The following is a 26,242-nucleotide window of genomic DNA, read 5'->3' as shown; positions in this document are numbered from 1 at the left end:
GGTACCTCGGGTTACAAATGCTTCGGGTTACAAACATTTTGGGTTACAAACTCCGCTAACCCGGAAGTAGTAACTCGGGTTGAGAACTTTGCCCCAGGATGAGAACAGAAATTGCGCACCGGTGGTGTGGCGGCAGCAGGAGGCCCCATTAGCGAAAGCGCGTCTCAGGTTAAGAACGGTTTTGGGTTAAGAACAGACCTCCGGAACGAATTAAGTTCGTAACCAGGGATACTACTGTATAAACAAACGGAAACTATTTGAAGTCAGTGCTGATGTGAACAGTTGGGAGGCGGGGGAGTAGCTGTGGTCCCTTGTACATGGCACACTATCTGGCCACCATGGCTACTGGCAGATCTCCATGCACATTTCCCTCCAAAATATAGGGTGTTTTCTATATGGACACATCATGGTAAACTCAGAAGAAACGGGTCTGTCGGTCTCACATTTTATGCAGGTTGAGATCAGGAGGATGGGCGTAGCCAAGGTGGAAGAGGGAAGGGCAGCTGTCCCCTCTAGAACAAGTAAACAATAGAAATACTTAACTAACCAACCAACCAATCAGGTAGGTTCCGCCCCCACCTAACAAAAGTCCTGCCCTTAATAACAAAAGTCCTGGCTACGCCCATGATCAGGAGTAGGTTATCTTCAGACTCAACTAGATTTTAAAAAACCAAACACACCCTCAAATTCTTACAATTGCTCTCAAAATGGCTAGTTTGAGTGATCCATTGGTGTTTCTGAGAAGCAGTGCCCTCCGTGCACCTGCTCAATGAATAGTGTAACAAACAAAAATCTGCCCTTATTCCCTTATGGGGAACACAAGAGCCCTTAATAGAGTCCTTTGTAGGTTCTCCATCGGTCGGAGAAAATAACAGGCTAACCAGCGAATATTGAGAAGCAAAGCAGCTTGTAAGCCTGTTCTTTATTGTACTAATGCAACAGGGTGCTCTCCTCACACGCAGGAAAGGAGGAGGACCCAGAACAAAGGTGTGCCTGCCCTTTATATTTTAAATTGCCCGCCCTTGAGTCCAAGACCACCCCCAGAAACATCATACATACATCACAAGAAGGGGTGTGACTCAAGACCACCCCTCAGATACATCAAAGCTACATCACAGAAAGGAGTGTAGCTCAAGACCACACACCCCTATACATCATAACTACATCACAGAAAGGGCTGTCTACAACATAAATTTGAGTGCGTTGTTTATCTCCTGTGTGGCAGACCTGTTAATGGTCACTTGTTTGGATACCCTGGGGAGCCTGGCCAGTCTTTTGTAATGACAAATACTTAGTTCCTGAGCCAGGTCACAGGCTCACCCTATTCATACACAGACATACCCTTAAGACAGGATTTGTGAACAAAAAGACAAGGGGGAGGATTTTCCATTTTCCTTCGACCTTGCAGAGAAATATTTGAGGTCAATTTGGGACAAAATGGTTTCAGCACTTTTTCTGTGGGGTTTCATACATGTGGTTTATATATGCCGTTATGAACATTTTATCTTCATATATGACCTTATTTTTTTATTTCAGTAGTTTGATCCCTACTAACATTGTATGGAAACAAAAATTTTTGACTGCACTATTCATGTTTGGGGAAGCATTGCAGTACATTCCAAAACGACCTTTTCCATATCTGTGGCTAGGGGGACTAATTCTAACTACAAATCTGTATCTCTGATTAGTACAAAACAGGTGAATGGCGTGCGTTCTTCTTTTCATGAGATGTGAAAACGAGTTACGTTGCAGGATGAACCATGTACAGCTCTTTTGTTTTTCCTGACCACTTGAAACTTAGGAAAACGCTACCAAACGGGAACGAACAGCTTTGTTTCAAGTAAATTTAACAGCTTTGTGCCTGCTGGGAAGGAGCTCATTAATTCCATGGGGCTGACTCCTAGGAAAGCGGGGTCAGTCAGGAATGTACCCTAAAGCTCGTTCCCCGCCCCCCACGCCTGAAGTATTGGTTCCCTCTCATCAAAGGTTAGTGCACTTCGTTTTTAAAGAACGCAAGAACCGCCTCCTCCGATTAGAACGTTCTCTACTTTGGGCGTAATCAAGCAGCGTTCCTGAGAAACGGACAAGCTAAGGGTTAACACGATTAGCCCCGCCCACTTTTGCCTTCGCGCGCCGCCTCCCGCCCTCTTGCATCTATTGCATCGTGGCAACCACGCTTCCGCATTCCCGTGATGCCCCGGGGCTGGCGAAGATATTGTCCGGTGGGTTCCAGGCGCCAGCTGACAAAATGGAAAGGTAGGCGAGCATACGGGTCCCGGGAGGGCTCAGCGGAAAACGAGAGGGGCGGGGCGAGCGGAGCCGAAGCGCCATTTTTAAACAGCCGAGGCAACCGATGCCCGCCTGAGGTGGCGGGTAAGCGAGGAAGGGAAGGAGGCAGGGCTGGGCCGGCGGGGCAGGGCTGCTCCTGAGGCGGTTGGCGCTGCCCGTTTGCTTCGCGGTTCTCGTTCTTTCGACGTGGGTCGGTCAGCCGCTTTCCTTCGTGGGGGCTGGAGGCTTCCCTTCCCCGCCCGCCTTTCGCCTTCGCGACGGCCCTCTGAGGTAGGCCGGTGAAGGAAGACCGGCGTCTCCCCCCCCCCCCAAAAAAAAAAACCCAGTCCCAGTGAGACGAAACACGGAATATTGTCATCTAGGGCTTTTTCTTTTCTTTCCTCGCTATCAGGAACTTGGTTCCCGCACCTCTCAGGTGGGCGCCATTGCCATTATAAGGTAGGCGTTCACGGTGAGTTTCTCTTTTTCTACAAAAAAAAGCACTGTAAAGTAATGCCACTCTAGATAGTTTCACCGGCCAAAGGGATTTTTTTTTAAAAATACCGCCAAGGTGCTCGTAAGGTAATGCTGGCTAACCGCTCTAGTTCTGCTGCTCTTAAAAGTTGCGTGCAATGTAGCTGCACTAATTTAAGCAGCTCTCTAGAAATAACCGCTCACAGTTTTATAAGCATTTGGAAACTTAACCACAAGGGGTCAGTATAATCCAAATGGATTACTGTCTTCTATATTGCACAATTAGCATCTATCCTAATATTTATTCCGGTATCTTTTATCAAGGCTGTTAATAATAATAAAAAAACAGAAATAATAAAAGATATGGTTTGAAAAACGAATCTTTTAAAAACAGGGTGAGAGCCAATGAGGAGACTTAGTCTCGCCCCCCCCATCTGTTTTGGGGAGCTGTGCACGTAGGAGAAATTGTAATCATACAACAAATAAAACTTCACCTATACACACTGGATGTGTATTTAATTTTTCAGCATGTAACTTTATTGTAAGTATTAAAATTTGTGTTTCAAATCCATTGACCTTTTAATTGCAAGACATTTTCTGGCAACCCCAGCTCCTCAAATTTTATTTAGTGGGCATGCTTTAAGCTCTGGTGTAAAGTTCTTTTTACTAGTTTAATGTTTGTGCTTAGTTTTGATTTATAGCCTATCCTGTGCCAAAGCCTGAAGGCTTGTATTTTTACTATTAATTATTTTCTCTTCCTCAGTAAGTTTAGGCATAATGTGTCAAATAAACCAAATATTAATTGTTTTACAAAACAATATTAGTCATATCGCATAGCTAAAACCATTGGTAGCTTCAGTTTAGTGCCTAGCAATGGCAGGGAAGATTTTAGCAAGGCATTCAATGCAGGCAAAGTGTTGAATATTATACTGGTTGTAACTTGCATCTGTCACAAAGTGGGATGCATTATCCTCGGAGGATATTGCACAGTTTGGCTGTCTTCTGTATAATCCTTCAGAGTAAACAGTCCTGCGGGAACAGAACTTTTGCACCCAAAGAAAAAAATGGTTTAGGTAATGGGGAAGTTTATGCAGTGCTTTCATAAATTAACTTTGTTTAATGTGGTTGATTTGAGAATGATATCAGATTAAAACACACACACTATATATATGTATTTTCAAAGATACCCTTGTCAGAGAAATAATGAAGCTTTTGAACATGTATTCAAAGCAGAGCCTTTTTAACCATGAATCCATTGACTACTAATTGGGTGCTTTTCTGTTTGTACAGGTAATTTGGCCTCAAGGGATTCCCTCAGGAGAGAAAGAGGTCTCTATGACGGTGGCAGGCTTGTGCTGACAGCTTTATTAACATTGTCATCTCATTAACATTCAGTCAGAATGGACACTTTTCCACATATCCTTTCATCAGTCGGTGGAAGTGGAGATCTTAGCTCACAAGCAGAAGTACAAAAACTGTTAAATGATGAAAGAATGCGGTGTGAACACCATAAAAACAATTACCAAACTCTTAAAGCAGAACATACAAGGTATAGTATGCTTTCTTTCTTTTTGATGTTGAGCTATTTAATTAAATGTTTTGATCATGAAAATAAAATGTAAGTTTTCTATAGCTAAACTAGTTGCAGTACTAATCAGATGTTAGACAAATAGTATTCAAGTTTAGCACACTGCTACAAACTTTTACTGGGGAGTGGGGGCCAGTTTGCAGGAACTTGATGACAACAGGTGGATTTGCATGGTTATGTCGCAGCCACCAGGGATGGGTAGACAATTTTTGGCTGGTATTCCCTCCTCAATGTGGAAAAGGCACCATTGCCCAAAGATACACAATGCACCTTCACACAGTGACGTCCTTTTCTGTGCCCTAGTATTTCCTGAGGGGACATACTGGGTGGGCATGTGTGCTGTTGGATGTTGCCTTCAGGCAGTGGGAACCAGCTCTTCCATCTGCTCAACATTATTTCTTTGGCCGGTATGGGCAGTGTACTGTTGAAGCTTGGCAAAAGCACACAAACTATTTGCCAAATGGAGCAGCCTCCATGCAGTTCTGTTTCACTTTGCCATTGTATTGCTTCTGGTTTCTGTGAATTGAGCCTCCATTTCTTGGGATGTTGAGATTTCAATTATTTAGGGAACAATTCTAACTCTTCTCTGCTTGGTAGGGCTTTATGGAGTAGAAGGGTGGCAGATACAGCTCTCCTGCACAGAAGGTGGAGAATTGGCAGATTACTGTGCCAACCTGGAGGTGACCATCATGTGACTGTAGTAGGGCCTGCTTAGGATCCAACATATCCCAGGCCAGTTCAGCCCTGCCCCTAGAAAGTTCTGTTTTGGAGATTCCACTGGTTGCTGCCAGTGGGAATCCTGCTAATGGCAATTCCACATTTTTGGCAGGTGGGAGTGGAACTCTGTGCCAGATACAGGCTGCCAGGACTTGCACCCAATCCACTTCCCCCCAGCCCACCACAAAGTGGGGGTTGTATTGTTGTGCTAGTGTATTTAAAAATATGTACAATGTACAATCCATCACATCCTGGTCACTGTCTCTTCGAGCTCCTGCCGTTGGGACGGAGATACAGGACGATGAAGACAAGAATGAGCCGTCTTAAGAACAGCTTCTTCTCCAGAGCGATCTCGGCCCTGAATGGGAAGCCTGGACTTTGAAAGTCATCTAATCTTCCTTGCTATACTATACTGTATTGTTTAATTAGTGTTTTTATGGGGCAGTCAAGTAATTTCGTTGTCCCCGAGAGGAGGCAATGACAATAAAGATATTATTATTATTACTATTACTATTATTATTATTATTATTATTATTGATTTTGTGTTTGTGTGTATTGGCATTTTCAGTATAAAAAAACTTTCTAACAGGAATAAAACGTTAAATCTGCCACTCAGAATATCTCCATGTTGTTGCTGCTCTTCTTTCAATCTCTCCTTTTCTGTGCAGACTTTTGGCACAACTCCCTATGTGTTATATTAGCTGTAATTAAGCCTAAGTATGTGTAACTGAAATGAACTGATATGCTTCCCCTGTTTATCCTACTTCCCCTTTCCTCTCCTTTCTCTGTTATCTTCAATGTGCCAAGATATAGATCAGTAAATTGAAAAGCAGATACATTGTAAAATGATTTTTTTTCAGGCTTCAGAATGAATATACAAAATCACAAAATGAGCTCAAACAGTTGTTACGTGAAAAGCAGACAGTTCATGATAAATTTCAGGGTCTGCTCGGTGAATTCCGAGATGAATTGTTGGAGAAATCAAGAGAAGTAGAGGAGTTAAAGAAGCAGGTGCGGCCACAATTCTTTCTTTTAAGTTACGTTATTCATACACAGTGTCTTAATCTACATTGCTAATTATGTCTGGTGTTCTTGTTAAACTGTGACTGGTATCTAAAGAATTGCAGTTGGGGGTATAGTTCTTACTTTTCTTACCACATATTTGTATTGTGGTAGTACTGCTGCTGTGACTCACCTTAGATCAGCCATGACCTGATAGTGAGTCCCAGCCCACTGGCTGAAGACCAGTGGCTTCGATCATGTAGGAGTACTTTGTGACTTTTTTTTCTTCATTCAAAATATCTCCATGCCATACTCTGCTCAGTTTGAAAAATAAATTTGACATGAGGCATGGGAGCTGCCATTTCAAAAGATGTTTAAAGACCCCTTTGACTCATGTAACTTGTTGTCTGGAACATGACATGCACTTTTACTACAGTCGTACCTTGGAAGCTGAACGCCTTGGCAGTTGTACATTTTGGCTGACGAATGCTGCAAACCCGGAAGTAAGTGTTCCAGTTTGCAAACATTCTTTGGAAGCTGAACATCCAGTGTGGCTTCTGATTGGCTGCAGGAGTTTCCTGGAGCCAATCGAAAGCTGTGCCTTGGTTTCCAAACATTTTAGAAGTTGAACAGACTTCCGGAACGGATTCTGTTCAACTTACAAGGTATGAATGTAATGGCTTGCAGGGAGCATCTGATCCATTAGACTAGTGTGCCGCGGAACTTTGCCTTGTGTTCCGTGGAGGCGGGCGAGTCGGGCGGTGAGAGGCGGGGCGGCGGCGGCGAGCACACGCGGGGCGGCGAGCGAGCGAGCTCCCACATCCCATCGCCGCTCGCTACTGGGCCTGCGCATCCGCTCGCCACTGGGCCTGCCCCAGGAGGTGGGGTTGCGGGCATCACGCCCTTCCCCACGTGAGCGGGGAATCCCATCCGCCCCCACGTGAGGGGGAATCCCATCCGCCCCCACGTGAGCGGGGAATCCCATCTCAGCCCCCGCGAGAGCAGGGGAATCCCATCCGGCCACGCCTCCTGGCTGGCTGGAGGGGGCGTGGCTTGCCCTTTTTAGGGCGGGAGCGGAGGGGGCTCGCCCTCTCTTCTCCGGCTAGCCCCATCGCCGCTCGCTACATCCTATCGCCGCTCGGCGAGCACACGCGGGGCGAGCGAGCGAGCGAGCTCCCACATCCGACGGCACCAAGCAGGGGCCCTTGGCCGTGCCGGTGCCCACCGTGCCCGCCTCCGCCCGGGAGGGCGGCAAGCAGCCACCGCCACCACCACCCCCGCCGCTGCCCAGCAACCGCGCCGCCGCCCCCGGATCCCCGCGGCGGGTGATCGTGCAGGCTTCGACGGGCGAGCTGCGAGCTCGGCGGGCAGCGCCTCCGTCCGCAGCGCCCGCCTCGCGGCTCTCATTCCCTGCCCCTGCCAAAGCTCACTCAGCCAAGCCGCGCTCTTCTTCCTGCCTCGCTTTGCTGCCTCCTCCCCCCCCCCAAAGCTTGGAGGTTCCCCGGCAAGGGGGAGGGAAAAAATTGAAAACTTTCACTTTCGTGCGTCCCTCCCGGCGTGACGCTGCGTGCTGACGTCACGGGACTGTAATGGTGGTGTGCCGCGAGATTTTTTTCATTAAACAGGTGTGCCGTTGCCCAAAAAAGGTTGGGAAACACTGCATTAGATGATTTTGCCCAGCTTAAATTGTTTTTCTCAGTTGATTGGAGGAAGGGCAGGGTGTGTGAAATATAATCTGTCAAGAAATTTTATCTCTCCTGGAATATTGTACACTCTTGTTTTTCTTCTTTGGCTATCACTCGTAGCCGAGTTAGATTGTCTTCCATGAGCATGGTCTTAACAGCGAGTCCATAAGTGACTGTGGAGGCCAATTCTAGATCCAAACGTCCTTCCACAGTGGGGACATAGGTTTCCGGACAGGACATTAAGAAGGAGTGATACTGCATTTACTTATTTGTGTACATAGTTTATATCCAATTTCTTCTACATAGATATATGCTCTTAAAGTGGCTAAAAGAGTTGTAAGAATTGAAGTACAATAAAAAGTCATAAATAAAGCATGCAAACTAAAACAGCAATAGCCAATTTAAGTAGAAGATAAAATCATTCATGTCTAAGTTAAAGAATGCTTAAATTAGTAGTCCTAAAATGCCCAGAAAACCATGAATTGCACTTAAATTATAATAATGAGATATTTTTGGGAGGGCATTCCAAAGCTGTGATGGGTCACTGCAAAAAAAAAAATGCCTTTCTAAATATTTCATCCATATTAAAATGTTTCCCTATCACATGTTCATGAATTTGAGAATATTATTTATTAATAACTTAATTCCACTCTTCTTTCAAGCAGCTCACGGCAGCTATGGAGTTTATTTATTTAATTATTTTTTTACACCTATTTATATTTCATAGAAATCTCTTAAGTGGTTTCTCTCTCTCCCCCACCCCCCAACATTTATCTTAATAACAACCATATGACTTACAGTAGGTTGAGAGACAAGTGCCCAAGGTCATTTTCATGACTTGAGTGGGGATTTGTACCTGAGTCTCCATAGTCCTAGTTATTCATACTGTGTCTCAACACTGAATTTTTATTAGTTAGGTAGACTGTATACTATAACAAATATGCATCTACCTTTGATCTGTGTTAGAAATTGTGCAGTGCCGTTTTATACATGTCTATTCACAAGCCAGCTGCATTGAGCTGAACATACCTTACTTCCAGGTATGTTTAGGACTGTAGATTTAGTTTGTATTTTCCTTTGCTTGAGTCATTTTGGCAGTTGCCCAGTAATGAAAACCTTGTTGTAATAGCAGGGTTCAAACAGATCCTATATGTTTTTATTGTTGCCAGTTCCAGTACTTTAGGAATATATGCAGCATAACAGGATAATATTGGAATGTTTCTATCCTTAGGTGGGGGAACTCCAGATCTTTTAAGTGGTGGCATAATCTTCATAGAGACAAATGATTAAACAGTTGCTTTCTTTTTATGTGTTTCTTCGGACATGTAGGTAATTACTCCACAGAAGTTAGAGTTGCTTAAAACAGGAATAAGAGACAACATAGAAGCACCTCTGAAAGAGAATCTTCGAAAGCTAGATAAAGTAAGTAGAAACAAAGTTTTCTATGAAATGAAAGTTTTATATCCAGCCTTGTCTTCAAAGTATAAAAATATTTTTGATTAGCTAGCTCCATAATTAGTTACAATTTTTCTAAGCAAAATATATTTTCCTATCTACTGTTACTTATATTTGATGGACAGGAGAGGTCAGTGTTTATCTTCTTTCTGATAACATTTAAATGCAAGCTAGTTAAATAACAAGGTGAGCTTAAAGACCCATGGATCGAAGTTATCTTGCCATGAAGCATAGCAGTTTGTTTTAATTCAGCTTACCTGGTTGAACACAACAGCAAGCAAATGTCTGTAAAAGTGAATTTAAATTCTGATAAAGTCCTCTCCCTGGCTACATAGGAGAGGGAAAGTGTAGTGTGTAAGCCTGTTTTGCTCAGGCACATTCTGGCTCACCTATGTCATGTTAAACTGGGTTAATGTTCCATGCAAATGCAACCATGCAATGGCTCCTGTTTTGTGATTAAAGAGGCTGGAGATAGGATCTTACCCACTGCACTATTAAGCTTTTGGACCCACGAGAGTCACAGATGCTGGTACAACCCTTCTGTGACTAAAGGTAACAATAAGAGAAAGAACAGGATTCTCTTGACAGTGGCTCAAGGCTATCTCAACTAGGGCTGGGCGATATCTGGTTTTCAACATAACGATATATTACCAGTTAAACATAGTGATATTTCGCTATATCACAATATGCGAAATAAGGCTGGAGGTGAACATGGCAATGCCCTGGCAGCTGCTACTACTTATGGGTCTAACTCTGAAACTGAATTTTTTTTACTTAACATATTGTTACAACTGTTATGCTATAGTACTACTGTACCAATAGTAGCACAGTTTCTGTAAAATCAAAGTTGTAATTAGTAAAGTAGTAGCATAGATATCAAGGCTTCCCTAAAAATTTAATTACATTACTAAACAAGAAAAAGCAAATTCAGTGTCACACTTTTAGATATTCAGATATCCTTGGTTGAAAAACCCAGTGTTTTTTGCCGACTGGTGGCTGCTGCTTCACAAAAACAAATGCACCACATACACCACCAACGGATGTGGGGGGGGGGAGAGATACACATAGACACTCGCACACTCACAAGCAGTGCACACATCCAAATGGAGGGGGGGGGGATGACAGAAGATGGTCAAATGCCAAAGCAAGGTGTTTGTTTTTACTGGGGGGAAAGGGCTCCAGAATTCTGAACCTTGCAGGCTTTCCCTAAGTCAACTACCAGCCTGGCGCCTTTAAGCAAGAGCCTTGAGGGAAGAAGTCCCTGCTTGCCGGCTGGATGGCTGGGGAGACAGAGAGCTAACCATTTCTCAAAGTTCCATTTGGTGATATCTGCTTCACGATACTTAACTCAGCCTGTAGTAATTTGTAGTGAATTGCTCCTCCTGCATAAGACAGGGAAGGTTGACTGATGGTGACTGCTAACTGGTTTTCAAAGCTTTGTTTGGTGATATCAGCTGGGCGATATTTGAGTCAGCCTGCTGTAGTGATTTGTAGCTATTTCTTGTTGCTGCCGGAGGCAGGGAAGAGCTGACCGAGGTGGAGTTAGCAAGCGCTGCACACACAGGAAGAAGCATCGGCTTCCTGGTTTTTCCAATATTGTGATTTTTTTAATACCACACAAACAATATGTGATAAATTGCAAAGTCATTTAAAAAACTGTTATCATTATTTGATATATTGATTTATAGCACAGACCTAATCTCAACTGTTCTCCACTTCCTGGCAATATGACTCCACTGCCACAATGGTCACTGGCAAGGAGCATTCACTGTTGCTTCTGGAGCTTAAGCCAACCAATAGTATTATTGTATTTCTTTTGATGCAACAGTAAATGTAGCCATCAAAAACAATTAACAATTGTTGACCTGTTTTCAGTTTACACCTGATACTTACTAAACATCTTGTGTGCTCATTTTTTTCTGCATGGGTTTGTATTTTTTATTCACTTTGATTCAGTCACATATGTTCTTCGTAATTAGGAAGCAGAAAAATGGAGAACAGAATATAACAAACTTCGCTATGAACATACTTTCCTTAAATCAGAGTTTGAGCATCAGAAAGAAGAACATGCCCATATTTTAGAAGAGAACAAATTAAAATATGAATCTGAGGTAAGGACGAATATTTTAATATAAGAGAAACCATAACATTTGAATATGAATTTAATTAACTGTAATAAATTTGAACCCTGCCTAAAGCGTAATCAGTCAGGCCTTCTGCTTCATGAATGTCTTAAGAAAAAGGATGAAATATGCAGTTTACCATATGTTAACTTTAAAGTAAGTCTTGCTGCATTCAGCCAACTTACTCCCAAGTAAATGTGTGTAGGACTGCAGCCTTACAGTTGTGATAATGAACTAATTGCATATTTCATTGTTCTACGGTTCTTAATCAAGTGAAAACATCTTAGAAAATATGTTGATATTTTTCCTGACTAAAAAATTACCTCAGGTATGTTATTGGTTCCAGTTTTATGGGGGACACATTTCTGTCACTTTAATTTTTCTGTGAGAAACATGGCCTATAAAACATAGTGCTACTTTTACCAATGTATTGCTTATTTTGAATGAAATGAAAATGTGTTTTCATTCTAGAACAAATATATTTACTTCTATGTGCTTTTCTAGTACTTCTGGGCTTATCAACATAACGTTATAATTAAATACACTTTGACCAATTCCAAGCACAGGAACATGGTTTGTGCGAGGTGGGTTCTCATTCCCTCCCTCCCGTCTGCATACATGGTTGTGTGTGCACCTGGAGCAAGGAACCATTGAATCTTTTGGGTTTTCTGAAGTCACACTCAGACTGGAGTTGGCCCATAGTGTTGTCTGTTCAATTACTCATAGATAACGAGACTTGGCAAAGATAAAGAAGAATTGCATAATCAGCTGCTTAATATTGATCCTACAAGAGATGGCAAGCGTGTGGAAGCACTATTAAGAGAAAAGGCTCAACTAGTTCAGAAATTAAAGGGTTTTGAAGCAGAAGTAGCAGAACTAAGAGCTCAGAGGGAGAACTCTGGTATGCAAGCAGAAAATGTGCAAAGAATACAGGTGCGACAGTTAACTGAGATGCAAGCTACAACACGATCCTTGGAGGTAGGAGATTCTGATTGTCTCCCTACAAGAGATAGTAAAGATGTACACTGTGTGTTAACTTAAACAATGAGAAACTCACATCAAGCCATCAATTATCTTGATTCTTCCTAATCAGATTTACATTTCCCTAATAGTAATAAGATTACTTCTTTGCAAAGTAGTTCTGAAAAATATGATAGATTTATCTACAAAGTGGTTTGAGTCATGATATTTGGAATAATCATTGTGGAGTCTACAAGTTTGAACTTTTTACATGAGATTAAAAGTAGAAGGATATTTTACTCTGGTAAACAAACCTGTCTGTAGAAACAATAAATATATAAGCTGAATAATATACTAAGGTCCAAAACATTCAATAAGCAAATTCTACATTTGGGTCCGGCAACAATATCTTATACAGCTGTTCAAACTTATTAGGAGACTAGAGGTTGTGAGGGGGCATTTACAGGAAGGTAAGTTTTTTTTTAAAAAAAACCAAACCCACCTCCCTATTCTAATCACCCCTCGCCAGATCACCATATTTTTCCACCTATAAGACGCCCCCATATATAAGACTCAGGGACTTGGATTTAAGAAAATGGGGGGAGATGGCCCAGAGTATAAAATGCCCCCTAATTTTTGACATTATTTTTTAGGTAGAAAACCTAGTCTTATACAGGGAAAAATATAAGCTGTTTGCAGCTTGAGTAGACCAATTTCCTCTTCCCCCACCTTCAGTTTCCTATTTTCTTTTTCTTCAAAGGATCCCCTAGCATTGTGTGTGTCCAGGAAGTTCACAGGTTATTGTCAGGCTTTTAATGCAACTTGCATATTCTGTGAAGCTGGGGAGATGTCTGGGTAAATAGAAACCACTTCCTTATTTTTTATGACCCCGTTTTGCTTGCCAGCTGATAGCAAATTTATATGGCTGAGTGCCAATTAGAGAGAATAAATGGGGTCTGCAGGGCAATGCTGCAGTGTTATCCCCACCCATAAAAGCAGTTCCATGATAATGGCTTCAGACAGGACCACAATACCTCAAGAAATGCGTCTTATATGAGCTGACCTGGACCCTGAAATCATTATCTGAGGCCCTTCTTTGGGTGCCTTCCCCACATAAGGTCTGGAGGGTGGCAACACAAGAACAGGCCTTTTCTGTGGTGGCTCCTTGTTTGTAGAATGCTTTCCCCAAGGAGCCTCACCTAGCACCTTCATTACATATCTTTAGGCGGCAGGTGAAAATGTTTCTCTTCAACCAGGCATTTGGCTGATTAGCATTCTATGCCCTTTTAAATGTCTTTGTGGGAGATGATCATTGGTTTGTTTTTGTTTTTAATTATGCATTTTGTGTTTTCATTTTGTATTTTTAAGTTGTGAACCTCCCTGTGATCTTCAGATGAAGGACAGTATACAAATTTTAAAAATAAAATAAGTGCACGAGCTTTATATTCCTGTTCAGGTCTGAGAGAGAGAGAGGCTGTTTTAGGAAGGTAGATGGGAGAAAGGACATTCCCTTCCCCCTTTCTGCTGCAGTGCTCCATGTTGCTGAAGAGCTGCCAGCCCCAAACCTGAGCATTTTATAACTATGCAATATCGAGATGTAGTTCTGGTGCTTGAACTAGCCCTAGCTTCCAAGGGGAGCTATTTAACTTCAGAGCAAATAAGCTAACCATCTAAAATATGTTACTGTAAGTAAAATGACCCACAGATCTCCAAAATGATTTGAGACTTCACATGCTTACTTACTAGAAGTAATGGTACTGATTTTATTGGCCTCTTGAAACCAGTTCATCAGTCCCAGCCAGGTGGCGAGGTTTTGAGTGAAGGAACCTTACTTTTGTGCAAATAGGTTTAGAACTATGCTTCAGGATTCATTTCTGTGAAGCAATTTAAGATTTCCTTTCTTAATTTTAAGGCTGAAAAACAATCCCTTAAGCTGCAGCTTGAACGCATTGAAAAGGAACTGCAGATGAGCAGTGAGCAAAATACGCTCTTAAGAAGCAAGCTACATAAATCTGAACGAGAGATCAGTGCCTTGACAACTAAAGTAAGTATTTTGATGCTGTCAAGACAGTTTTTTTGGAGATGTTACCAGAACCATTATCACTAATTGTATCTTTGGAGACAAATTGTCTCTGTTACACGGCTTTATTTCTCTCCTTTTTCATAATTCAGTGTTTGAAAAGCCATGTTCTTATTGTCCTTGGATTTTTCTGTTGGCATGAAAACATAGCATTTTGTTTTTGGCACTGTTCCCTAAAGCAGTAATGACATCCACAAATCACATTTAATAACACTGTTGTGAAGATAGGAGGTTGTCTTATGCCACATCAGACTGTTGGTTGGTCTAGCCCAGCACTAATCAACTCTGAGAACCAGTTACTTGAGGTAGCAAACTGGAGAGAGAACTTCTGGCCTAATCTTTTCCTTGACATGCTTGTTCTCTGTGTGGAGGATAAATGTGCCGCGAGATTTTAGTCATGTGCAGACTGAAGTGATAGTCCAGAAGCAGTTTTACTGTGACCAGTGGTAACATGGCTGCATGGGCATCAGCACTTGCATGAGTGGAAGTTCCTTGCATGTGAAAGTGGGATCAGTGACTTTTAAAAAAATCCACCTTGGTTTTTAAGGCATGCCTTCTCAATAGGTATATCAACAAGAAATTGCTGGATCAAGTTAATCTAAATAGCCAGTACTTTCGCTTGCGATCTCAAGATTCTCACTCTTTAAATGTTAGTGGGCTTTTATTTCTTGGATGGGGAGAATTATAGTTTCATGTTCTCAGCCTGAAGCTTGTGCCAAATCTCACCTGTGATAACAGCCTATTTCTTAGAAAGCACCTCCCCCCCCCCATCTCAATTCTGTTTGGGAAAGGGGGGAAAATAAGATGCCTTGCAGCGAGTCTAAGCTGCCTAAAGAGAAGGGGTGGAGATGGGATCCAGATTAAGATAGTTGTGCTTAAGTCACAATGGGACTTGATTTTAGTGGGAACTAAGTGCAATTGACTTTGTCTGGATCCAACCAAGGACAAGTAGAAAAATGCAAGTACAAGCAAGAGGTTATGGAGACATGGGTTAATGGAACCTGATGTATTCAGGGTCAAAGACTGTGGCAACAGAGAAAAAGTACTGGGGGGGAGTAGCTGGTAAAGTGAATGGAAATATTTGCTTTCATATTATGTTGTGTATTTTGCTTTGCCAAATTTCATATTGTTTCCTGTTCTGGTGGAGCCACTTTTAAGTTGATATTTACCACACTATAGAGATAAACAGCATTAATAGCTGCTGAGTGTCATGCGCCCAGAAAGTGGCTTTCAAATATTTACATATTTTGAACCTAAAATAAGTATATTCCCAAATAATTTCTTACGTTAGAGCAGGAGACTTCCCCTGCAGCTATGTAAATGGCTTAGAGAAATTGTTCCTCATATTATTCTGTTTTCTTCCTTCCGTGAGGGCAAAATAGAAACTATGTTTTAAAGCACAGAAGCACGAAAACAGAAACTGGGTAACCACAAGATGACTGTTGGAAATTGTAGAAATGATAAACTGTGATCTTTCATCTTAACGGCCTTCTATGTACGCTGATACCTGCAGTAGTAGCTATTATTAAAGAAGCCAGGCATCCATATGATAGAGAATGGAGCTGCAACTACTTCAGTGTGGAATAAGTCTTATTGTGAGAATTAACATTAAGTATAAAGAAAGTATAATAGGGACGCAGGTGGCGCTGTGGGTTAAACCACAGAGCCCAGGACTTGCCAATCAGAAGGTCGGCACTTTGAATCCCTGTGACGGGGTGAGCTCCCGTTGCTCGGTCCCAGCTCCTGCCCACCTAGCAGTTCGAAAGCATGTCAAAGTGCAAGTAGATAAATAGGTACCGCTCTGGCGGGAAGGTAAACGGCATTTCCGTGTGCTGCTCTGGTTTGCCAGAAGCGGCTTAGTCATGCTTGCCACATGACCCAGAAGCTGTACGCCGGCTCCCTTGGTCAATAAAGTGAGATGAGCGCTGCAACCCCAGAGTTGGTCACGACTGGACCTAATGGTCAGGGGTCCCTTTACCTTTACCTTTATAAAGGAAGTATATTAAGGAAGCCCACTTCTCTACTGGTCAATTCCCCCCCCCCATCAGCTCATGCACAGTGGGCATGTTACCTCTTTTTCCTGGAGGAAGAGGCAGGCCACCCACACCCCACCTGTGCCAAGTTGCCTTAGCACATGTGGGTGGCACTGGAGGAGGCAGCGGCTTTGGAACAGGCAGAAGCTGCGCACAGTGACACTAATTGTCTCCATAGCTGGCTGTTGCCTTCTTCCTCTCCACCTCCTTTCCAACATCGTAATATGCTGCCATATCGTGATATTTAGCTGGTGGTGTATTTCAATATTGGAAAGCAGATACTGCCCAGCCCTACAGGAAACCACTGAAAAGGATCTCCAAGATGTTTTGGAGGACAATAGCTCAGAGGTGTGCTTTGTATGCATCTCCAGGTAGGGTGAAGGAGAGCCCTCTGTAATCTTGAAATGTCACTGCCAATTACTGTGGACAGTTCTGAGCTAGATGTAGCAGTGGTCTGACTTGGTTTAAGGCAGCTTCATATGATCCTGATCAGCAGTGATACAAAATCTAACATTTTTAAGAATAACCATTGATGACAGGTAGAAGGGATGTGGTCAAACCTTGTGATGGGTAAATGACAAATGGAGCTTCCTTTTTACTTTAAGAAAATCTGTGTCTTAACTGTAGTTGCTTAATCAAATACTAATTATTAAAACTTGTGTAGCTTCTACACTGGCGGTTGTGATTACATTTGACATTGAAAAGCGCTTTCTCCTACTGCTTAATTCTCAACAACCCTGTAATTACTGTACTAGGAAAGTTTAAACTAGAATTTCGGTTCATTTCAGACAATGATTGTCTTCAATGTTTTGATTTTTCTATTGAAAAAACATTGTTACTTACAAGGCAGGAAGACAGCTGCTTCGGTTTTACATTGTGTTGGGTTTGTGACGAAGCACGTTGAAATTTCTTCTCCAAGGTTAGCTATTTGCAAGTGACATATAGGAGATAGATGATCTGCCATAATACTGAGCCAATTATACCAGGCCAGTGATTTTAATGGCATAGTTAAGACTAGCACTTCTCTAGCATGAAGGCTTATGTTGTCAAGGTGACAGATTGCCTCGCATAACATTGAACTCAGTAAAAAGAGCAAGTTGCCAAATTGTGTGCATCCTCTGTGTGTCTGTTTTAAAATCTCTTAATACACTGTAGATGTTTTAGACATCTGAATTCTGGCCTTTAAGGATGCTCTTTTATGTTAACACCTTAATGATAGTAGTACAGGCAGGTCCCAGTTTCTGAACAAAATGTGTTCCCAGGAAATCACTTGTTAGAAAGCATTCGCATAACAAGCTGACGATTTCCATTCTTTGCTATGGAAATATTTCTAATCTGTGGTCTCTCTCCCTGTTCTGCCGTGGTTACTTCCTAAAATGGCTGCTGCCAACTAGCAGAAGAGAGACAAAGGAAAAATTGAATTGTCCAGTCTCTCCTGCTCTCTTGATTTGTCCACTCTCCCTCCTTGCACCACCACCATGGTTTCTGCCTGAAAATGGCTGCTGCCGACCAGCAAAGCACAAACAAAGGAAGTAGACAAATGGCCTGTTTGGATATCTGAATCAGCCGTTCACATAGTGAGGTTTGAGCATAATTATGTTCAGATAACTGAATTTGTTTTGATAGCAGTACCTGCAGGTATTGTATCCCAACTGATCAGCACAGCTTGGAATGGATTGAGTGCAATTCTCAGCAGTGCTCATAAATGAACGAAAAACTTTGTATTCCCACATAGCTGTATAGTATTTTTATTAGAAATGAGGTTGACAGTTTCATTTAAACATTGACCTAAATGCTTAAGCCACTTGGAGCTAATTTGCATAGCTCCAGGAAATAGGTTTTTCATGTGAAATTGGTTTGCATGTGTCTATGTGCACAAGCATGTGCATGCAAGCAAGCCCTGGTTCAGACAAAAAGTTTTCATGTGCAGAGGTGCCTTGTTACAGGTTGTATATATGTATCAGGTGTACATGTGTATCAGTTATTACCTAGTCTCAGTTCTTATTAATATCTGTTGCAAGTTACATAATAGCAGATTGCAGTATTCATTAATATTTGTTTGAAATTTTATCTAAGAATTCTCAAATAATATTTGTGTGTGCAAAAGAGAGATGGAGAACCCAGCTCCTGTCAAATTGGGTGTAAGGAAGGTGCTGATCAGATGAATGCAGTCTGTTACAGGTACATGACACTAGATTCCCCTATTTGGGTCAGACATTGATGAACATAACCTGAAAGCTTTTATGGTCTATTTTTAATTCCCCCCCCTGTAATTCCCTACTTTGGAAATTAATTTGTTATCTTTAATATACTACCTTTCTGCCAAGGCACCCAAGATGCCTGAAAGAATATAGTGTTGGGGTCTGACAGACCTCTATAGGGATGGTGTTCCATTGTGTGAGTGCCACTGTTGAAAAGGCTCTGCTCCTAGTGATTTCCCTGCCACATCTCATTTGGCGATGACACCCAGAGCAGACTGTGTATTTTAAATGGTTACCATTTTTAAAATATTTTTCATGATTTCAGCTACCATATTTCTAGCTTGGGGAACTCCTCCTATGGAAGTAGGAGAAAACATCAGAATCTTTCATCCAGAAGAAGATAGGAGGGATTCTTGCATGATTTTATCCTCCTTGAGCAGAAAGAGGCAAAAAACTGTTCTGATCAAAACTGGAAATTGATAAAACATTATCTTCTATAGGTTGAAGAACTTAAGCATTCACACAAGTTAGAAATAACAAACATCAAGCTGGAAGCGGCAAGAGCTAGGACTGAGATAGAAAGAGAAAGAAACAAGATTCAAAGTGAAATAGATGGTAAAACTTTATTATTTCAGTGATTTGTTATTGCCACCAATTATAGATACAGATTTTTGTCTTTGAGAAAAAATTAGAACAGTCCAGTAAGTACTGTCGTGCAGCCATATCCCTTTCACTGGGATACTTTCATTTTAATGTGTCACTTTCAATAAGCTGCCATGGTTTTTGTCCAACATGTAGCCCCACTGCACCCAGCTATGTGCTCATATACCTGTAAGCTGACATAACAGAAGTAATCATGGATATAATTAGTGTAATTCTTAAATTCAGTGGGGACTTTTTGCCATAACTGTCATAGCTTTGTGAATATTTAATTTTTACATTTTTAATGCAATCTTTTTCTGGGGTTGGAGGGATATTGTAGCATTTTAATGATAACGTAAAACATGAATATATTCTCATATTGCAATAATTGTGTGAACCCTCTCTTAAATGAGAATCGTCATCTTGTAACTATCCATTCATGATTATTTATACTTAGATGCTCCCATTAATGCCAGCAGAAATAGTGTCTAATTTTAATTCTGTAAATGCATGTGGGATGCATTTCTGGTGAAGTTTGAACACATTTAAATGTCATTGATTTTCCCACAGGTGAAAGTTAAACAGAAACTTAACCTTCCTTCTGAAACTTGTGGGACATAGGCTGTAGTCCTGTGTGCGTGTACTTGGGAGTAAACTTCCCTGAACCCAGTGGGATTTACTTCATTGAAGGTTCTTAGCCTAATTCTATAATACTTTCCTAAAGCTACACTGCTTTAAGTAGTGGGAAAGTTGTGGGCAAAGTTGTACTTGACTGTAGGAAAAATGAATGGTGGCTTAGGTGAGTGAGCAACAGATTCAGTTTTATCAGCTGTGTAATGATTTTCAGAGCTTTCAAATACTGTAAATGTTTAAAAACAGGTTTACACTCAGATAATGAAATACGTAAGAAAACACTTGAGCAGCACAAGATGCTTTTAATAGAAAAGGATCGTGAATTAGTACGCAAAGTACAAGCTGCAGAAGAAGAAGGCTTCCAAAAACTTGCAGCATTACAGGAGGAAAAGTAAGTATGTTCTTGTATGTTTTCTTCCCTTGCTCCAAAAGAGTATAAAATTGTAGCAACTTCCCTGCCTATGAATATAGTCATTGTGCATTATGTTCCAGCTATAAAATTGCTGCTGCTAGTTGCTATTGCTACAGTGGACACGGTGTTTTAAACGCATCTCACATTGCTTCAGTATTCTGAAATCACTCTTGACCTGTCCAAGGAAGCTACTGAATTAGTTGTTACCTGCCTATGAAATCTGTGGATGGGAGCTTCTGCTGTTTCTGCACTAACCATGGAACACTGAAGCTATGCCAGCCTAGTAGAAATGTTCTCTCTCACATATATATGTTTATATATGTGTGTTTGTGATATGATTTAAAAAAACAAAAATCTGTTTTTCACAGCTCTTAAACACTCCATAATGTTTCAGGTTAGAACTTGAAGCCAGATTATCTGAACTGGAGAAAATCAAAGTGGAGCAAGAGACTCAGAGGCAGTTGGAGAAGGAGGAGTACAAAGAGAAGTTATCTGCCCTGCAGGTGGCAGAAGAATCCAGCAGAAGGGAAATCAAGGATCTTAGGTAATTTGTAGAGGTTTTAATTCTATTTAGGAATTGGAGTTTTTAACACTTTATCAGAAAGTGTTATTGCCTGCTGAACAAAGCCCTTGACACTTCACTGCTTGTGTCTAAGCTGGGCAGATGTTTTTGTTTCTCCAGAAATGGGTTTATAGAAATAGATATTTAATTGGTAGACCCTTGTTTTGCACCATTTTCTTTGCCAGCTGAAGCATGCTGTTGCCTAAAGTTATTCTTGAAACTTCTACATTTGTTCACAATTACACAATATGTGCACAATACGCCATAAAATACAGTGAAGAAACTGATAACTATTGTATTAGATTTTTTTAAACTCATATCTTATACAAACATATATCACTAAACGTTGTTTGGAACCAGTCCTCAATACATGCATTGTTACTCCCATTTATTTCCTCAACATCATTTCTCTCCTGCCCTTCAAGTTTGTCTTTCCAGTTTCAGTATTCTCTAAACATTCTATCTGTTAAGAACTTTGGATCGTCTTGTGAACTTTTTATATATTCAGCCATGAATTCATACCCATTTACACTCTGATGCACACAACACAGAGAAAATCAAATGAGTCAAAGAGAAGGTCACAAGGAAAAGAAAAGGAGAGATTAAAAGAAAAGTGGGAAATTCAAGTCAAGCATAGCAGCAGGTGGTCTTCAGTTTTGTGGCCTTTTAAACTTTTTATCTGTCAAAAATGTCTATACCTCTTCTTTGTATACTCAAATCCACTTAACTCTTAGAGTCCAGGTATCAATGTATATTTTTATACTATATTTCCAATATGCAATAATTACCTTAATTTAAATGCCAGTTTTGCCGTTCTAATCTTAAGCATTTTGTTCCTTCAAGTTTGAAAGAGCTGGGATGTTTCATAATATCATCACTCCATAAGATCACTTTCCACATTTTCCTAGGACCGACTTAGCATGCTTAGCCAGTTCTCAAAATTCAGCAGTTACTGGACATTTTTATTATATATGTTTCAAAAGGTTTCCCTGGCCCCCACACTTCCACCAGCTATCAATATTAACCCACCATTTATTAAAACATTCTATTGGATGCTCAGTGCGTTCTGTGTAGAATATTCTGCTGAATTAGTCTTAGGCATATATCCAAGCCTGAGAGAGGGACAGTCTTATCACATTCATAAGCTATTCTGGTAACCTCTTTTGACGGAAGAGCAGGATAAAAATTATTTAAGTGATAAATATAAAGTAAATGCTGTGGAGTCTCTTTCCAAAATGCTGGAGATTAGTTTTTCATTTAATTCCATAGTTACACTCTTGTGTCAGATTTTGTTTAATTTAAAAATGTCAATCTAGTGTAGACTTTTTAAAAATCACAAATCCTACTTTGTATTCATTTATAGGCTAAAGATTCAACAGCAAACTATTCATTCTGAGGAGCTTGAAAAAGAGAGAAGTGAAAATGCTAATCTAAAGGGGGTAAGGATCCAGCATCATGTTCTGTCATCTTCTCAAGATAGATCACGTTACTTTCCTTCTTTAATTGTAGCAGCTTGTATTGAAACCAGCATATGATAACAGGTGTGCTTGTCAGTAGTGTCTGGCATGCAGATGTGCATTGCATCTGAACAGACTTGTTTCATTATCATGCCAAGTAGCTGTTGTCTTATTCTTTATGAATCTCTCCTGTTCCTTTTTAAAGTGACTATCATCACATCTTATGGCAGTGAATTTTGGAAGTTAGCTATTTATGTGCTGTGTGAAGAAGTACTTTCCTTGCCCCAACACGTCTGCCAAACACTTAGGACTGGGTGACTAGAGTTGTTTTCCTGTGGGACTAATTTGTATAGGTGACTCCTCCTTCTTGCTCCAGGCCATGCTAGATTGTCTTTAATGCACCTTCTGTGAAAGGTGCTAACTTACCTCCAGTTCTGCTCTGAGAAAACAACTTCCACAGTTTATTTAATATATGAACTTGCAGCTGTATGCATATCACTGAAAAATAATACAATACTTTTAAGAGATGCAAAAATGGCACACGGGAAAAATAAGAAAATGGCACAAACTTGGCACGTGCGGGGAGGGGTGCAGGAGAGCAGGAAAAAATGGCCAGCAGCCTTCATGTGAGTGTTTGGGTGCAGAAGAGGTTGTTGGAGAGGGTGATTAGAGGAGGCCAGAGAGCCTTACGGAGAGGCTTGGAGAAACGATGGAGGCTTTTCAAGTGGTGTTCAGGGTGGCTTTTTAAACTGACTGCAAGTAGGCACTCATTTGCAGATGTCTGCAGTAAATGCACAGGGAATAGGATCTATGGCACATTGGGTTGGGTCCTGTAGTATGGCTCCACTTCCTATTGCTCACATGTAACTGCTACAGTTGAGTGATGTGTACATAGGGCTTATATGCTGTTTGGTGGGACTTCTAGAGCTTTGATAAATGATTTCATTGATCATTTTTATGTTTCTTTTGCAGCGCATCCAAGATTTGCAGCTCCAAGTGGCTTCTCTGTCACAGTCGGAGAATAACTTGCTAGTTTCCAATCAGAAACTGAAGGAAATGATGGAGAGATTAAAACATGAATGTCAGAATGCAAGAAGTCAAGCAGAAAGGGCTCAGTTAGATTCAGAGAAGTATGATTTCATTTTTAATATTTTGCTACTGTTGTCTCAAGAAAGTAAAGTACTGTGGAGAGTAAATGGCCCCAGATGTTTATCTTGGGTACAGTTGCCTGTATTGTGAATTTTCTCTATTATGATAGATTTGAAATGTGAATTAATTACCGTATGTCTTGGTTTCACTACTTATTTGATAGCACTGATAACCTGGATGCAATCCCATGTACACTAATGTGGAAGTAAGCCTAATTAAGCACAACATGCATAGGAATGTGCTGCACATTAAGATGATATACGTAATGTTGCCATAAAAACACATAGACTCTCTAGGTAGAATTGTGACATAATTATGCCTTTTCTGTAGCAGGAAAGTAATTTACCTTGTTCCATTAAGTGTGAATGTAGCCTGTACGTATAGCCATGTACTTAGTTACCTCTTAATCTATTGTCTGCCTCTCATAGCAAGTCACAATAAACTCACAATAAAAACAATGCAGTACGATCACATCTTGCACACAATTAACTTGCACAATTGTAGTCTTGAATGGTTGAAAGTTGGGTGGTTGAAACTGCTTTTGCATTGGGCTTTCCTGGTGCAGAAAGAGCTTTTAAAATCTCTGGATGCTTGCTGGGCTCTGGGATGCTCTTGCAAGATCTCACAGGAACTCAGGCAGCTCTGTGAGATCTCAGGAGAGCATCCCAGAGCCTGGTAAATGATGGTCAATTTTCTCTCTGGATGGATATTTGGACTCACAGGAGCCTTTAATTACTTCTACTAACTCATTTATAAGGCCATATAGAAGTGCCCCAACATAGTTTTGTAAATGCTGATTTAGCACTTGACATCCTGCAAGTTTCAGATCACCTTTCCCATTTTTTATGGAATTGTAAGAAACATACCTTCTAGGTACGTCTGGATTTCATTTATCCACGTTCGATATACTCAGCGCATTCATGAATGTGGTGATTTAACTGTGGATTTGATATGCAAGAGCAACAATTGCTTTTTTCCCCCCTCCAGAAATTTGGAAGACAAACATGTTGAATGGCTAGAAGAAAAACATAAACTTATTCAGCGTATCACAGAGGTAGAACAGAAGTATAACCAGATGAAAGAAAAATTGCACCGGGCAGCAGTTGCTCAGAAAAAGGCATGTCACTTACAACATATATCTGAGGGAAGCTTCTATAACAGGATTCTAATTGTAGCCAACATAATGTTTGTAATTTGTAAAACAAAATATTGACCTTTATTGCTAAAAGCTTTTGTGTTTTAAATGGCAAAAAAAAAAGCTGCGATAGCATCGAGAAATAGCCCTAGTTGTGACATCTACCGGTAATTTTTGTTTGTGGATAGATATTAACAGCTACACACCAAAGCTAATTAGATTTTTAAAATATGTAGCTATATTTTTTTCCTGTGGACAAATGCAAGTGTTGCAGAAATATTTTCACAGCTTTGCCGAGTACCAGCGACCTTTCTTTCCCTCTCCCCCTCCACACCAAATAAATTAACAGGGAATTTCAGTGACTGAGGAGAGAAAGAAGCACAAGGCTTTGTCCCACTACTTGATGTCCTCCTAGTAGGATGTGTTCTTCTTTCTGTTCCTCTTTCCAAAACATATCTTTTCAGTCAGGGTCTCTGTTTGCATCATTCCTGCTAGCCTTTCCCACTTTACAAATGATGTTTGTAATAAAATGACAATAATGTTGTCTCTCTTTTGGTAATCATAGTTAACTCCAAATGGATATGTCCCCCCCCCCCCCAATAAAAACACCAATTTCGCAAATGCTTCCTCCCTCATACTTGATTATTTTTCTTATTGTAAGTAGGTTGATGTGCTCAGTATTAAGTACCTCCTTCCCAATGAATATATGTACATAATTTGAGAATTTGGGGATAAGACTCCAATTAGAGCATATGGGTTAGAAAATGGTATGCTGCATTGGAGGTCAACAATCAAATGAATGTTTGTTTCTCTAACTATACATAGCATTTGCCCTATTTGCAGAGGAAGACACTTAATGACAAAAAGCAAAAGAAGTTACTGGAGAAGATAGAGCTGTTGGAAGCCAAGAGAGAAGAACTGGAAACAGAAAACCAGGTGTTAAATAGGTACATTGAGATCTTGTTCGCTCTTGAATTTTGTTACGTTTCAGAAACAAAACGACTGTCGTCATTACTTAAGGTTTAACATTGCTTCCAAAATAAATTTTTCGCTGCATCACTTGAGATGGCGTTGGTGGTAAAGTTTGCATGTTTGAAGACAATGTCCCGTTTGTTTCACCTCTTGACTATTTTAGGCAGAATGTTCCTTTTGAAGAACATATTCGCCTTCAGAAAAGACTAAAGGATTTGCAGCGGAGACATAACGAATTCCGCAGGTTAATTTTGTTTCCCAACATCCCAGTGCTGAATCAAGTAGGCTTATTGTCTTCAACTCCAATACCTGGAGCAGAGGCATCCTTCCCTTTCTTGCCGGTAGGTGATAAGCTACATAGGCATTCTCAAAGAGATGGTTTAAGGTGGTGATAACAAGCACAACATCAGATTGCAATGAAAGTGTTAGTCATAGAATATCTCTCTAAATGTTAAACATAATGGGTTGCTTCTTAATTTCAAGGAGGAACAGCATCAAAAAGAGCTTTCCCTGCTTCGCAAGCGCTTGGAAGAACTTGAAACCACCCAGAGGAAACAGCTACAAGAGCTTGAGGCCTCTACTGAACGAGCTCGGTCAGTAATAAGCACGGACTCCAACTCTGATAGACATAAGCTTGTTGAAGAGTATGGTCTACCAGCTGGGGATGCCAAATAAACACTTGACTCTAAAGCAT

The 26,242-nt window shown here is 40.9% G+C and overlaps 1 protein-coding gene across 8 annotated transcripts; it reads left to right on the top strand.

The window, feature by feature from the left end:
- The first annotated feature begins 1,630 nt into the window (after positions 1-1,630).
- CEP83 (centrosomal protein 83) lies at positions 1,631-26,241 on the top strand. Of its 8 annotated transcripts, none has more exons than XM_082240983.1 (17): positions 1,634-2,256; positions 2,681-2,727; positions 4,033-4,291; positions 5,908-6,058; positions 9,064-9,156; positions 11,169-11,300; positions 12,039-12,290; positions 14,185-14,316; positions 19,087-19,201; positions 20,108-20,252; positions 20,668-20,817; positions 22,199-22,274; positions 23,265-23,422; positions 24,429-24,558; positions 25,420-25,523; positions 25,712-25,889; positions 26,032-26,241. In XM_082240983.1, the coding sequence occupies exons 3-17, from the start codon at positions 4,143-4,145 to the stop codon at positions 26,221-26,223; spliced, it is 2,157 nt and encodes a 718-aa protein (XP_082097109.1). In that variant the 5' UTR covers positions 1,634-2,256; positions 2,681-2,727; positions 4,033-4,142; the 3' UTR covers positions 26,224-26,241. The 8 variants fall into 8 exon arrangements, with proteins under 8 accessions (XP_082097106.1, XP_082097109.1, XP_082097107.1 ...); XM_082240981.1 differs by having other exon boundaries at positions 2,681-2,740; XM_082240982.1 differs by lacking the exon at positions 1,634-2,256 and adding an exon at positions 2,284-2,373 and having other exon boundaries at positions 2,681-2,740.
- Position 26,242: the final 1 nt, after the last annotated feature.

The sequence above is a fragment of the Podarcis vaucheri genome, assembly GCF_965113315.1.
Source record: "Podarcis vaucheri genome assembly, chromosome: 10".
NCBI classification, from domain to species: domain Eukaryota; kingdom Metazoa; phylum Chordata; class Lepidosauria; order Squamata; family Lacertidae; genus Podarcis; species Podarcis vaucheri.
The sequence above is the reverse complement of the archived record's forward strand: the minus strand, read 5'-3'. Positions and strand labels throughout refer to the sequence as shown.